At 48.3% G+C, this 15,597-nt stretch overlaps 1 protein-coding gene across 2 annotated transcripts in view; it reads left to right on the forward strand.

Annotated features, from left to right (window-relative positions):
- Positions 1 to 15,597, forward strand: part of Prdm15 (PR/SET domain 15) — a 63,376-nt gene that overhangs the window by 29,426 nt on the left and 18,353 nt on the right. The window contains exons 7-13 of one of the 2 annotated variants that reach the window (XM_057765541.1): positions 1,308 to 1,550; positions 5,094 to 5,223; positions 6,381 to 6,577; positions 6,797 to 6,891; positions 7,231 to 7,318; positions 11,219 to 11,386; positions 12,579 to 12,673. In XM_057765541.1, coding sequence (XP_057621524.1) covers positions 1,308 to 1,550; positions 5,094 to 5,223; positions 6,381 to 6,577; positions 6,797 to 6,891; positions 7,231 to 7,318; positions 11,219 to 11,386; positions 12,579 to 12,673 — 1,016 coding nt within the window. The remainder of the gene's footprint in view (positions 1 to 1,307; positions 1,551 to 5,093; positions 5,224 to 6,380; positions 6,578 to 6,796; positions 6,892 to 7,230; positions 7,319 to 11,218; positions 11,387 to 12,578; positions 12,674 to 15,597) is intronic. The other variant, XM_057765542.1, reaches the window with a different exon arrangement.

A 15,597-nucleotide genomic window follows, 5' to 3' on the forward strand; every position in this document is an offset into this window, starting at 1 on the left:
CCAACATCTGTCTCCATTACCTTTTCATGGGTGGTCTTGGAGACTTTCTGTTAGCTATAAATAAGCAAAGCATTTTGCTTTAGTGTAGGGTTTATAAAGAAATGTTTAGCTGTGCAGTGGTGGTGTACGCCTTTAATCACAATACTTGGGAGGCAGACACAGGTGGATCAAGACCAGTCTGGTCTACAGAGAAAGTTCTAAGACAGGCAGGGCTACACAGAGAAACCCTGTCTTAAGGAAGGAAGTTAGTTTACTGTGAGTGCTCTGGAGGTGCTTCTCTGTCTTAGTGTGTCACATTCTATGGGAAAGTTAGAAAATACAAACTATCATGGAAGCAAGTCAGAGTTGCCCATAGTTTCATCAAGCACTGCACCAGGGTGTGGACATTGCCTCATGCACTTCTGGATTTACAGACTGCCTCATAGTAACACCATGTCCTGCCTGTGTCTCATTTACTTCAAGCAGAGTTCCAGGGGGATGTGGCCCAGGTGGCAAGAGGATGTCTGGTATGCAGGAAGCCCTGGGTTTGAGCTGCAGCACTGCATAAAACTGGGCATGGTGGCTTTGCTTAGTTTTAACACTTGAAGGTGGAAGCAGAAGGATCAGAAGTTGAGGACAGTCTGCCAACACGGTTTAAGCTGACAGCCCAGGGGGCTGGAGAGATGGCTCAGTGGTTAAGAGCATTGCCTGCTCTTCCAAAGGTCCTGAGTTCAATTCCCGACAAGCACACGGTGGCTCACAACCATCTGTAATGAGGTCTGGTGCCCTCTTCTGGCCTGAAGACATACACACAGGCAGAATATTGTATGCATAATAAATAAATATTTTTTTAAAAAAAGCTGACAGCCCAATTTAAAAGTTCAAAATCTGGCCAGGCAATGGTGGCACACAACTGTAATCCCAGGATGCAGAGGCAGGCAAATCTCTGTGAGTTCAAGGCCAGCCTGATCTACAGGGTGAGTTCCAGGACATCTGGAGATACACAGAGAAACCTTGTCTCAGAGAGAGAGGGAGGGAGGGAGGGAGAGACAGTTTAAAATCTGAAGCACTAAAAATTTCTAAAATCACAGTCCACCATGATCCAGAACCATCTAATCTTAAACATGTCAGATGAGAGATACTTATTCTAAAGCTCTATGCATGTGGTAGAGCCATTTCTCTTTTAAAACAGTGACGATAAAGTTTTTTACCTGTGCAGAGAGAGGCCACACTCAAAAAATACAACAAAGAAAGCCAACACTGGGGAAGGTGCTGAGCAGGCAGGTGCATGACTCCTACTGTCATCAGCAGCCCTCTTCCTCTTGCAGAGCATCTCCTGGGCCACCTGGAGCAAACCAAAAGCCTTCCTGCAGGAGGCCAGCAGCATGAGGCAGCTTCTGAGAAGGAGTCTGATACACCCAGAAGGGAGCCTCCCACCGCAGCTGAGAGCAAGAGCATCCAGAGTGTCGTGGCCACCAAAGAGCCAAAGAAAAAGCCTCGAAGAGGGAGGAAACCAAAAGCATCCAAGGTTGAGCAGCCTCTGGTCATTATCAAAGACAAGGAGCCTGCAGGTGAGAAGCTGATGGGCTATGTGCCAGGGTGGGAGGTATGTACCTCATCATCTCTTAGTTTTCTGAGTGGCCATGTTGGCAGGGAGGGCTCATGAGATAAGGCCTTATCTCCTCCACAGTCCCTCAGAGTGGGATTATCTTGCAGAATATTTCACACTAGAATTCAGAACGCAGATTTTAAAAATAGACATCTGACTAGGCTTTATCGCATCAGTCTGTTTTTGTTCGTTTTGTTTTGTTTTGTTTTTCTTTCTTTTGATATATTTTGGGGGGAGGGGGAAAGCTTTGTTTCCTGACAGTCTTGCTATGGCTGACTTCAAGCTCAGTATGTAACCCAGGCTGACTTTGAACTCTCAATCCTACCCACTTAGCCTTTTGAGCTGGGATGGCATGCCTGTGCTACCATACATGGCTTGTGTCTGTGTGCTTCACTGTCTCAGGTGTACGCCTTGTACATGCCATGCTTGCCGGGCCCAGCTCTTCTGTTTGTCCAGCAGGACTTAGTCCTTCATGTGAGTTCCCAGTATTTGTTGCCCACTGCTTATGGGTGGACATGTTGCTGGTCATGGCCCTGGCTATTTCTGTTTTGTGTGTGTGTGTGTCATATACAAAAGCCAGAGGATAATTTTGTAGTTCTCTTTCACCTCTGTAAGGGCTCCAGGGATGGAACTCAGGGTTCTGGCTTGCACAGTAGGTATCTTTACCACTAAAAATTCAGTCTTTTTTAAAATCCAAAGTGTCTGTAAAATTCCAAAATCTCTTTAAAAATCCTCTGAACTGTGGGAGCCCATAAAATCAAAATTAAGGCCGGGCAGTGGTGGTGCACGCCTTTAATCCCAGCACTCGGGAGGCAGAGGCAGGCGGATCTCTGGGAGTTCGAGGCCAGCCTGGTCTACAAGAGCTAGTTCCGGGACAGGCACCAAAGCTACAGAGAAACCCTGTCTCGAAAAAACAAAACAAAAAAAAAACAAAAACAAAAATAAAAAATCAAAATTTAGTTAAATACTTCCTTGCTTTGAAAGGGAAGAGCCAGGGCACAGTCATAATCTGAACAAAGCAAAACTAAACTCTAACAGTATAAATAGTTCAATGTCCAATATCTGGGGTTCACTCACAGTCTTTTGGTCTCCTCCAAAGGTCTTGAGTAATTTCTCTGCTCTACCCTCTGCAGCCTGTCTTCCTGCTTCTAGCAGGCTCCACTCTATGGCTATTATTCTTGCATCTCCAATTTGCTGGGTCTCTTGCTGCAACTGGGCCACACTTTCACCAATAACCTCTCCCAGGCTCTCGTCATGTTGGCAAGCCTCATCTTCTCTTCCTGGCCCCTTCAGTTCTGGGGCTTCAACCACTGCTGAGGCTGCACCGTCACCAATGGTGTTTCCTGGTCTCTTACAGTGCCAAGCCTCAACTATTCTCCATGACTCCTTCATATCTTCAAAACCAGTGTCTCACACTACCCAAGTTTGACTGATAACAGGAAATACAACCTTGCCTATCTCTGAAACACAGCTTCTGTGTCCTGACTCTGAGGGATACTTCCCAGATTTCCCCTCAGTGATGCCCGTTTCTTCCTTCTCGTCCTTGTTTCATTGCTCCAGCTGACTACCATCAGTTGTCCCAGTAAAGGCAAAGATTTTACTTCAGTGACTCTGATCCCTGATACAATTTTTAAGGGACTTTCAAACTTCCTCCAGGAACTCTCAAGCCAGTCGTCCATCCTCGGCTTCTCTCTCAACATTCTTCCAAGTTCCCACAGAAAAGCTCACCAATCTCTGAACGCTCAATGACTTTTCTAGCCCAACGTTCCAAGGTCCTTCCACAACCCTCCCCCAGACAACATGGTCAGGTCTGTCACAGTATTACCCCATGATCCTGATATCAGTTTATGTCCTAGTTAGGGTTACTATTGCTGTGATGAAACACCATGACCAAAGCAATCTGTGTGTGTGTGTGGGGGGGGGTATTTGACTTATTCTTCTGTATCACTGTCAATCACTGAAAGAAGTCAGGACAGGAAGTCAAACAGGGCAGGAAACCAGAGGCAGGGACTGATGCAGAGGCCACGGACGAGTGCTGCTTATTGGCTTGCTCCCTATGACTTGCTCAGCCAGCTTTCTTAGAGAACCAGGACCACCAGCCCAGGAATAGCACCACCTACAGTGGGCTGGGCCCTCCCTCATCAATCACGACTTAAGAAAGTACTCTACAGCAGGATCTTATGGAGGCATTTTCTCAAATGAGGGTTCCCTACTCTAGCTTATGTCAAGTTGACATGAAACTAGCTAGCGTGCTGCTTTGAGCCATTTCATGAGCCTGAACTTGTTCTTTGACTGTGCAGAACCCTCAGCTGAGTTTGACGGGATCCACTCCATAGCATTAACATGTCTCTGGAAAACCACTGTCTCTGTGGTCCTCATGTAACTCCCTGTCCCAGCTGCCCGCCCCTCTGCTGCTAGGTCCACCTCACATTCAGGATAAGGTGTAGTGCTCAGATGTCTCCCCCTTCTGCCTGCGTTACTGGCACCGGATGCTCTTGTCATTGTGGAAATGAGAAGCAAGCTTGAAATGAAAGGGAATAGAAGAGCAGCTTCCGTGGAGCATTCCCCCCACATTTCCTGTTTCCTACTCTCTGGTCTCTAAACCATGTGGGAAATACTTGCACATGAGCAGGAGTGGTTTGAGCTCCCTCTGGGACTTCCCTGCATCTACAGACAGAAAGGGACAGGAGGAACTACTTCCTGGCTGTCACTTGCAATTGATGATAGTAGATGAAACAATAGAAACCAGTGACTCCAATTATCACAGAGAGGCTCCTGCCGGCAACTGATGGGAGCAGATGCAGAGACCCGCAAGCTAAACATTATAGTGGGTGAAGAGAGAGCCTGAATTGGAGAGCTCCATTGGGTCCCTCCCCTTGGTACCAGGGGAACCCCGAGGAAGAGGAGGAGGAAGAATTGTAGGAGCCAGAGGGATCGAGGATACCAGGAAAACACAGCCCACAGAATCATGGCTAGAATTTTAGCTCTTGGGAGATAGAAGGATTAAATATCTTACATAGTAAATTCAAGGGCAGTCATGGCTACATGAGACCCTATTTCAAACAACAACAAAACTCACAATGGCTGAAATTTTCTTCTGTATGATCTTCCTGTGTGTGTATTTTTATCCCATTTCCGGCATGGCCCTGAATAGAATGTTTACTCACCTTTGGATATCCTCAAGATGACTTGTCATACTTGTAAATCTCTGCCAGAGCTTAGTTAGTAAGCTTCACGGTCTGGCTGCATACCCATCTGCTGTATGTCAGTAGTGTCCCGGGCAGGGTCGGGAGACGCTTGGGCTTTGCAGACGTGGCCTGTAACTTTGGCTTCCATTAAAAGCATACTTTCTTTGTATATAGATAAACACTTAAATTCTGAAATGCTCTGTTTTTATCCCTGTTGCACCCACACTCAGGATGTGCGGCCAGGGGCAGTGCTTCTCCTGGATTTGTCACAATCTGTCCCTACGCTGGTGGTGACCCTTTTGTCATACCCTTCACAGAGCACGTGGCAGAGATCATTACCGAAATACCCCCCGATGAGCCTGTGAATGCAACGCCAGATGAACGGATAATGGAGTTAGTCTTGGGGAAGCTGGCCACCCCCACAAATGAAGTCAGCTCAGTGCCAAAGTAAGTCCCGCTTGTGTGTGGCTGGTGCTTGGGGACGGAGCACAGGGAACAACTAATTGGTACTGCAGGGAGAGCGCCTCCCACCTCTAATCCCCACAGATGCCGCGCTTCATCTTTTCAGGCCAGCAGAGTGTGTTCTGGAGCCCGAGGGTTTCATAGTTCATTCACTGTGAAAACTTTTTTTTGTCTTAAAACACACATGACAGAAAATTTGCCATCACAGCTCTTTTTAATGGCATGGTACAGAGACATCCCCCAAGCCTTTATCTACCCAAACTGGAACAGCTCCCAGTGCCCACCATTCTGCCTGCATTCATTCCTAGTCTGTGTCCCCCATGTCAGTAGGGCACACAGTGCTTGCCTTCTGTGAATGGCATATTTTATTCAGCACATGCTCTTTCGTGTCAGTGCGTATCCAGATCTGTGAGGCTGACTGATGCATGCACCTGCTTTGTCTGCTCCCCCACGGGGGCTCCTGGCAGCTTTGCCCCAGCAGTGTGAGCGGTGCTCCTATGGTTCAGCAGTGGCTTGTGTTTGAATTTTAGTCAGTTTCACACCTTGCTCTACTTTCTTTTTTGTGAGCAAGGGAAAGAAATGTTTATGCCACAGTTATGATTCTCTGGTGAGTTTTTACCCTGAATTTGACTCAGCTGCTGGTGTTTTCTGTGTCCTTTGGAGTTAGTAGAATTCACCTGATGAACCTGTGAAAATGTGGACGTGTTTATTATTTCTTTTCTGTGTTACTGCCCAGAGGATTTCAAGCACTTAACAGAAAAAGCACACTTTTTTCTGTGGCATGAAGAAATAGTTAGAAATCAGGTTCAGAGTCAACGTAAAACAGTAGAATTGAGACCAACTAAGGGCGAGAGCCAAAGTCAGTACTGCCTAGTTTGGGACAAATGGAGCTCAGGCTTCCTGGCTGAAGCAGATGAGCTGCACTGCTGTTAGATGGCACTGAAGCTACCATTCATGTGCTCAGAGTGTCTGTGCTACCTGGGAGCGGGTGACGTCAGGTTCTGCCTTCCTTCTCTTTTTCCTCATGGACCAAGTGTAGCTGGGAAATGACCAAGGAACTTCCCAGGTGACTGTGATCAGAAACTTTCACTCTGAGAACTCAGCCACCACTCTCCTTGACCCTCTGTCCATCTCCTGGACAGGTTCACACATCATCCAAGCAGCGCCATTGCCCTCAAGAGGGGCTTGGTTCTGTCCAGCAGACACGGCGTCAGGCGGAAGCTCGTACGGCAGCTGGGTGAGCATAAACGAATCCATCAGTGTGGCACCTGCAGCAAGGTCTTCCAGAACAGCAGCAACCTGAGCCGGCACGTGCGCTCGCACGGTGAGTGCGTGCACGGTGAGTGCCTGCCCAGCCCAGAGGGCAAGGCCAGGAGAGAGCATGGCCACTGCTGGGTCCTTGCTGCAGAGCTGCTGCAAGGGATAGCCCTGTGGCTGCCGGTGCTCTTCAGCATTGGGGGCACCCAGCCCAGGCAGAGGTCTTATGTTTCAAAGATGGGTGCAGCTTTCTGAGAAAGGCCAAAGCAGTGAATCTGCCTTCTGCTGGCTGATTACTTAGGTGACAAGCTGTTTAAATGTGAGGAATGTTCGAAGCTGTTCAGCCGTAAGGAAAGTCTAAAGCAACATGTCTCCTACAAGCACAGCCGGAATGAGGTAAGTGGGCACCTAGACAGCTGGCTGAACAGCTGTTTCCTAGAGGAGGCGCCATGGGGGACGTCCTGTCGTGCCCCCCAATGCATTCTTAGCCCAGCTTAGGCCAATGCTTACAGAAGCAGTTGGGAGAACATAGGTGACTGGCATTTGGGGTGCACTTACCTGAGTGTGGGGTTCTCTTTCTCAGGCAGTTGGACAGCAGGAATTTTTCTACTAGAACGGGGGGGGGGGGACTGTGGCGCAGCTACCTCTAGAAGTTCCTAGAACAGTACACACCAGGGGGGCCTCTATGATGAACTCATGCAGTCTTCCTTGCTGACAGTGTGCCCCTTTGAGCAGGTGGATGGTGAGTACCGTTATCGCTGTGGCAGCTGTGGGAAGACCTTCCGCATGGAGAGTGCCTTGGAGTTCCACAACTGTAGGACAGGTGAGGCCCCACCCCCAGCCACCTGCCCTGCATTTTGTGCGGAAGGGTCCCATTGAGCAGACAGCTGCCTTGGCTGGCTTCTCCCTGATCCTCTTGCCTCCAGGACTGTGAAGAATAAAATGGTTCAGCCGTTAGAGAAGACTTAAGCAAGTTTCCGTTAGTCAGGAAGGGATGGGTCGTCTCATGTCCGTTATGCATTCTCAGACCCTGCCTGAGGGGGACCTTCATCCTTGCTGACAGGGTGAGCAGCAGTGTTGGGTTTGTTCTCGAAGCATGTGAGAGAAAAATGCAGCAGCATGGCTTAAAATGGGAAAGCCTTTCCTCCCACATAAGCACCCAGACAGGTTATTACATCCTGAGCCTGCTTCCATCTGCCACTCTCCAAAAGGAAAGTGGAAGCCATCTTTGTACGAAGCCAGAAGCTGCTGTGTTTTGAACTGTCTGTCTTGGCGAGACAGCTGTGGTTGTAGAGCCCAGGGTGCTCTCAGACACTGTCTCTTGCACAGTTTATAGTTGGCAAGTGTAAGTGAGCAAGCAGCAAGTTGGCCAAGGGGGGAAGCTCCCTGAGGCCTGGATGCCCTGTGCTCCAGAGAGGGAGTCCTAGGTCCACTAGTTCCCATGCAGCCAAATCACCAGAGGAGGGTAGAGGGAAGATCACCAGTGCCTTCGTGTTCTCCCTCTTTCTAGGACTTAATAAATCAAGCAGTAGAGACCTAAAAAGTCAGCCTGTGACACTCTCCACTCCTGCGGTCGTGTGTCTGTCCATGCTTTTGCTCCCTTGTGGATATCAGAGTGTCTATCAAAATTGGTTCCATGTCTGACTGGTTTCTTCTGTCTTCAGCGTGATGCCTTGCTTACTATGACAAGGCTGTTGTGAAGGCCAGGCCAGGCCAGGCAGGTTTCTGGAGGACACTTGTCAGTGACATGTACCACCTAACCAGTTCCTAAGCAGCATCGGTAGTGTGCCTATGAGAATCTGGGCATACTCCTAGCTGTTTCCATTTGGTGCAGCCTCAGGCATACTCTTTGTTAACTGGGATTAGCGCCACCTTCCTATTGTTCCTCAAGGAGATGCAGAGTGGGTGAGAGTTAGACCAGCTTGATATTAGGTTGCATTAGAAACCGAAAAGCACTTGTTACATCTAAGTTAATGATTCTTTTTTTCTAAACGAGTAGAACAGAAAATGAAGAAGCACTTGCTGTGTGTTGGTTAGAACTGTCACATCAGACGCTTGTCTCTGCTAGGTGGTCGTGGCAGTGATGAACGCAAGCAGCTTCTCTCCTGAGACAGATTTCAGGGCTGAGAGACCCCATGGCGGCCTGTTTACATACGCTCATGCCTTTTGTGGTATGAAGTTCGTAGAAGGATTTATACAGCCGGGGCTGGGTACTTCAAGTGTGCAGTGGGCAGACATTTCTCCAGCCCATTCTGTCAAGCCTGTTTCTGTGCCCCCAGTGCATTGGTATCTCTCTCATTCACATGTTTGCTGTGCTACCATTGACCCTAAAGAGGGTCCCAGCAGTCTGGCTCCCCAGCAGTCCACTCTTGTCCTCTCAGTACAGGAGCCTGTTGTTTTCTTTAACACAATCGCAATTGTTCAATTTTACCAATAAAGACTTGTGAGACAAGTCTTCCTGGGGTGAAAACTTGCCAGCTCAGAGAGACAGAGAAAGCCCTACCTGACCCTCTCCACCAGCATCCCAGAAGCTCTGTTTCTACTCCATATCTGTCCTCCCGATTCCCTCTTACTCTCTCTGTTTTGTTTTGTTTTTTTCTTAATAATCTTATGTTGACTTCCTGTCAGCTGGTTGCTCCACCACTTGACCTTTAATTAACTTTAAGCTCTTGGACTAAAGGTGTGTGCTAGGGCTGAACAACACAACAACTAGAAACAGGTTTTTCCAGTAAATAATGCAATCTCAGGGTTCACAGTGTGGTCAAGTATTCCACAACATTAGTCCCTCGTCCTTTACCAGATTCCGAAGCACTACCTTCGGGCCTTTGGTGTCACTACATACCTCCATAGTGACTGGATTACTGGGGGAAAGAGGGGACTAGATGTCTGGGTTCTTGCACCTCAGAATGTTATTGAGGTGTGTGTGATGGATCATCTTAGTTGACTGTGTAGGCGGTCAGCACAGAAAACAGTTGGAAGTATGGTGTGGAGGGGCTTATAGGGAGAACATGAGAGCCCAAGCCAGCAGTGCTGCTTTCCATGGTTACACGTGTTGTTCAGAACCTATAAGAAGGCTCACCTGTGATGTTCAGAGATGCAATTGTACTGTGAGCACCTTCCCGGAAGGGAGGCCCATTTCACCTGTGCTGCAGACCTAACTACTCTGTAATTCAGCCAAACAAATGAGAAAGAGGGTTGGATCTTATGAATAACATTTCACCTTGGGAAATTGAGTTGCATAGTAGGATTGCCAGAAACAGGTCCAGGTCTCCTGAGACTTACATAGGATTTCTGGTCCATGCCTTTGCAAGAGGAACCAGCATGCTGTGGAGGAAGCTATAGCTAGGACACTGCTTCCTGGGCTGTGCTGCCCTGTCCCCACTAAGGCCTTGATTCCTTCTCCCACCCCTCCCTGCGCAGAGGCCAGCATATGGCCCTGCCCTGTGTCTTTCTTACCCTAGTAGGAAGAGATAAAGATGGCTGATTTTCTTCAGAATTTAGGTGGGTTGACCTCTAGCTAGCTACACATGGAATATGCTGAGTGGGGCTAGAGACTTCCTGCAGCCGTAGAGACTCACTTCAGTAATTCTACTAGTGGACCTCAGCTTCAAGGGGCATTGGCTTCTCTCGGCCACATCTTGGTTATCAAGGGTAGAATCTAGGAGAATGTATGGAGTCCTGGGATATAACCCCCTGGGTCTAGGCAGCTCCTAAGCAGAGTGACTTGCTCAGATGTCAACAAAAAATGCTTGATAAGTGAGGTCCCAAGGTATCTGTAGGGACTTCTTTCCACAGACAGGAGGACCAGTGGTGGATGTGTAATGGGTAGTGGCTATGGATACTAAGGGCTTTATAGGAAAACATTTGCTGGGTCTAGAGGCATTCTAACCTGGGGCCTTTGCTCCTCAGAGAAGTAATGACACATTTGTCATCTGCTATCATACACGTCTACATTCATGATTCAGGAAAGAGCAGGTGATTTTAAGAGGCAAGGTACTAGTGGGTGTGGAGCAGGGGCTGCGGACACCACACAGAGGGGACGGGGCAGATGGTAGAGTGGACTTCCAGAGGCAAGAACTGCAACTTGCCTGGTGCCTTTCAGAGGTACTTGAAGTGGGGCTAGGATGCAGGGATGCTGACTTCTTGCAATGTGAACATGTGTGTTTGTGTGCTGTGTGTTGAATAGGGATGGAAATGGGTGTGAATGCAGTGTGTGTACATGTGTATGCATACATATGCATGTATATTTGTGTTGTATGTGTTGAATGAATGGCGAGCATATGCTTCTGTTGTTGAGTAAGAATGAAATGTGTGTCCACTAAAGGGAGGCCTAGGCCCAAGACAGTTCTTCTGGAATAGAGAAGCTGGGAGTGTTGCTGTAGAGGATGCTATCAGAGGTAATTGGGCATAGAAGAGGCGGGGCAGCCAGTGACACTGTGCTGGAGGAGCAGGTGAGCATGCTGAGGACACCAGGAGGAAGCTTGTAGTGTGCATAGAGAGAGAGGAGCCTGGAGAGCTGCCCAGGCCCTTTTACCCAGTGAGGAACTGGCACACCGGTGTACATTTATGTCTAGCTGAGCACACACAGCAGATGAGCTCTGGGCCACAGTGCCCTGCTGGTCTCCTGCCTTGACTCCACTTTTTACTGTGCTGAGGCACACTTGCTGGAGCCTGGTCAGGGGTGATTTACCGCACATTGTGTATTTGTTTACTCTCTGGACAGATGACAAGACGTTCCAATGTGAGATGTGTTTCAGATTCTTCTCCACCAACAGCAACCTCTCCAAGCACAAGAAGAAACACGGGGACAAGAAGTTTGCCTGTGAGGTCTGCAGTAAGATGTTCTACCGCAAGGACGTCATGCTGGACCACCAGAGGCGACACCTGGATGGTGAGCCTGAGATGCCTTCCTTCTGACCTGGTGACCTTCTTCCCAATCCCGGGGGTTCTGGGGTGCTGTTAACAGTGCCATGAGCAGCAGGAAGTGGTAGGAACAGTGGGGAACAAATACGCACAGCTAGACTGCTCTTGAGTGCTGGCTGTTAGGAAGTTATTTGAAGTATTTCTTTAGAGAACTTTTGAATCCTCGAAGAATGATTTTAGTGTGATGGAGTGTAAGAAAGGCAATGTGTTGTCATGTATGCCGCAGGCTCAGTCATGTAAACAGTGGAGTGTGCTGGTGTGTACTGTGGGTGGGGGCCATCCGTCTACACAGTCTGAGGTCAGCTCTCTCCACACACGTGAGGCAGAAGCCAGGGCAGAATGAGAAGTGGAACAGAGGTTAAAAATCAGCATTCTGACTGAGGCTGTCCTTGTTTTCCCCGCTAAGAGTCAGTAGCACTCACTGATGCAAACACTCTTTGGTAGTGTTTGAGAACACCATTTACAGAACGAATTCAGGCTGTGTGGAAAACTTAACTGCTAGATATATGGACATGAGTTTGTGGAAACAAGACCCAAGACCCGTCACATCTCTTCTAAGTTCCTGCACTTTGCTTCCCCCTGCCCTTTGGTTTGTAAAAACCTACAACATGGTCCCATGAGATTCTTAGGAGGGTACTCTGGGCCCCACTGAGAACCATGGACAAATCACTACACCTTAGTTCTCCTGCTTATATAGTGGTGGTGATAATTGTTTCTTTTGAAGTCAGTGTCATAGTTGGACCTGACCTTGCCATGAGGTTTCTTCAGGCCCAACACAGAGCAGTTGCTCAGAACCAAGGATGCTCACAGCTCTGCTTAAGCCACTGCTTTCTGTGATGCATCTATCTGGACTAGGGTTACCATTCACATTTGTTGTTTATTTGTTTGTTGTTTTTGGGGGGGTGGCTTTGGTTTTTGGTTTTTCAAGATAGGGTTTCTCTGTGTAATAGCTCTGACTGTCCTGAAACTCACTTTGTAGGCCAGGCTCAGGATTAGACCACCACCATGAGCCTTGCTATGTTGCACATGAGCTCAAACAATCCACCACCAGCTTCCTGCATATCTGGTACCACAATACTTTTCAGCATAGTTCCCAAGCAGGTCTAGGACCTGACCCGTACCATGTGACTTCACACTTCCTGTTTGATCTGGGATTTCAGGTGTGCGGCGAGTGAAGAGAGAAGACCTGGAAGCCAGTGGGGAAAGCCTGGTTCGTTATAAAAAAGAGCCTTCTGGATGCCCAGTGTGTGGCAAGGTAATGTTCCGCAGTTACTGTTGGTGTTGTATGGCATGTACCCACTCTCTAAGCTCAACCTCAGAGCTACAGACAGGGAGCTTGTAGGCATTTCCAGCCTACAGCCCACAGTCCCCTTGCACTCCCAGATAGCTGTAAATGCAGCCCAGTACAAAATTAGACATTTAAGGCATAACACATGTCCTAGTTAGGTTTCTGTTGCTGTGGTAAACTGTGACCAAAAGCAACTGAAGTGGAAAGAGCTGCTTAGAGTCCATCATTGAAGGGAGATCAGGGAAGGAACTCAGTCAGGAACTGGAGGCAGGAACTGAGGCAGAGGCCATGAATAAGTGTTGCTTACTGGCTTGCTCTCCATGTCTTGCCCAGCTTGCTTTCTTGTAGCACCCAGGACCACTAACCATCAGTAATTAAGAAAAAAATGACCCACAGACTTGCTTACGAGTCAGTCAGATGGAGGTATTTCTCAGCTGATGCTCCCTCCTCAGAGTTGGCTCTTGCTTATGTCAAATTGACCAGAAAACTAGCCAGCACAAAAAGATCTGTTTTTTGACTTTCAGTTCTTCTGTACAGTTCTTAAGTGTGAACTTTGTAGACAATAACCATCTTTCTGTGTCAGAAGGTTAGATACATCTGCTAGGGCAACAGTGATAAGGTACATAAGACAGGTTATGTACCACCTGTCTTTAACTAAGTGTCCCTCAGGGTGCACATTTGGAGTTTTGCTCTCTGGGATGGGTTTCCAATAAATCTGTGGAGAGTTTTTTGTTTTTGTTTTTTGGCCCTTCCACTCTGTGAGACATGTCCTCTTTAGTGTCTGGAACTTGTCTTCATATCCACATTGAAGAGGCAAGATGCCCTGGGACTTTATGCTGTCCATTCTGGCCACCTCTGCTCAGTGTCCAGGTAGTATTTGCTAAGTTAGGGGTAGCCCATCCCATGATGGCCGAGGTTAGTTTGGAGATGCTAAGTATTCTTGCCTGGACAGCCTGTGCTACTGTGCAGGTGCCTCGATATGATGTACCCTGGCCTTGGCCATGTCTCTAGTGTAGACATCTAAGACTCCCAGCCCTGTCCTGACTGCCACATACACATTGCCCCATTCTTCACACATGAACACCTGTTCCTAACTGGAAATGCCATTGCTTGTTCATCAGACTCAGCTCTGACAACTCAAGTAACAGGAGGTACAAGCTATATCCCCAGAGGACTAGAATTGTGTCCCTTACTGCATAGAGTACATACTGGGGATACAGGTTCTTGAGAGGCTCCTGTGTATGTGGCCCAAGCAGCCTCTGGTGTTGCTGAGCCTGGCAGAGCTACACAGGGAGCTCCTGGCATAGAGTAGCACTGGCTCCTGGGCACCACCACACTGGGAACCCAGCCCCACATGGCTGGCCACTCCTGACTGAACATGTGGCAGCACTGCCGGATCCAGAGATGCCTTCAAGAGGAAATGAAAAGCTCTGCTTTTATGATATTTCCTGGTTTCTTTGAACCCACAGAGCCAGCCAAAGCCTGTGGATCAGTGAAGCCATGTGCAGCCATTGACCTTAAACTGTAGATTTGGAAGCAAGATGGTGCAGGGACAGGGAGGTGCAGCCCATGGGAATAGACAAGTAGGTTCCAGGGCCCTCACCTGCAGAAAGTCCTGCCTTTGGATGCTCCATGATCAGTGGGGCTCCTGGGACACTGGTGATTGTTGCTTATCTGCCTTGTAGACTCCATGTTCCTAGCCCCAGCTCAGGGTTGACTGGTAAGTGGTTCTTGGAAGACTAGTGTGGATGCTTGAGTGAATCTACACCCATCCCTCCAGACTGGAAATAGAAAGCAGCATGAAACGGTGCTCAAACTGGATTGGGTGTCTTCTTTGGTATTTACTTTGAGAAAAACTGCAGGTGTATCTGCATGGCTTCCCAGTAGGCTCTGTGCCAGTGAGCTGTTTAACTCAGCGTAAGCACTCTGCTATACTCTCATTGCAGCAGAGACTGGAAACAGTGTCCTGTATTGTGGTGTGAGTGGGTGTCTAAATCACCATAAGTTTAGCCAGGTGTTGGTGGTGCATGCCTTTAATCCCAGTACTTGGAAGGCAGAGGCAGGTGGATCTCTATGAGTTTGAGGCCATCCTGGTCTGCAGATCAAGATCCAGGACAACCACTGCAGTTACAAAGAGAAACCCTGTCTCAAAAATGAAAGAAGGAGGCCGGGCGATGGTGGCTTAGCCTTTAATCCCAGCACATGGGAGGCAGAGTCAGCTGGATTTCTGTGAGTTTGAGCCAGCCTGGTTTACAAGAACTAGTTCCAGGACAGGCTCCAAAGCTACAGAGAAACCCTGTTTCGAAAAACCAAAAAAGAAAAAAATTAAAGAAGAAAGGGAAGGAAGGAAGGAAGGAAGGAAGGAAGGAAGGAAGGAAGGAAGGAAGGAAGGAGAAAAAGAAGAAAAGGAAGGGAGGGAGAAAGGAAGGAAAGGAAGGGAGGGAAGGAAGGAGGGAGGGAGGGAAAGTGGAGACTGCACTTTTGCTTTCCGGCCATTCAGATCCTGAAGCATGATTAATAAAAACTCAGGGTCAGAAATTGGGGTTCCACCTGAATATTCGAAAAGCAAAACAGCCCCACTGGCTCTTACCTCGACCTCAGTCTGAATTGGCGACACTGCCTCCAGGAACCTCAGAATGAGACTGAGAGTCCGAGAGTTGTTCCTCCCATTTTACAGTTCTGTCTGGGGCTGGGATTAAAGGCGTGCACCACCGTCATTAAAGGCATGCCCTGCTCAGTTTCTGGGGCAGCCAGTGTGGCTACTGGGATTAAAGGTGTGTATTATTATAGTTACTGATATCAAAGGTGTGTGTCATTATGACTATTGAGATTAAAGGTGTGTGCTACCATAAACTGGTCTGTAGGGCTGACGAGTGGGACCGTTTTACTCT

This window comes from Chionomys nivalis, chromosome 3, assembly GCF_950005125.1.
Source record: "Chionomys nivalis chromosome 3, mChiNiv1.1, whole genome shotgun sequence".
NCBI lineage: Eukaryota > Metazoa > Chordata > Mammalia > Rodentia > Cricetidae > Chionomys > Chionomys nivalis.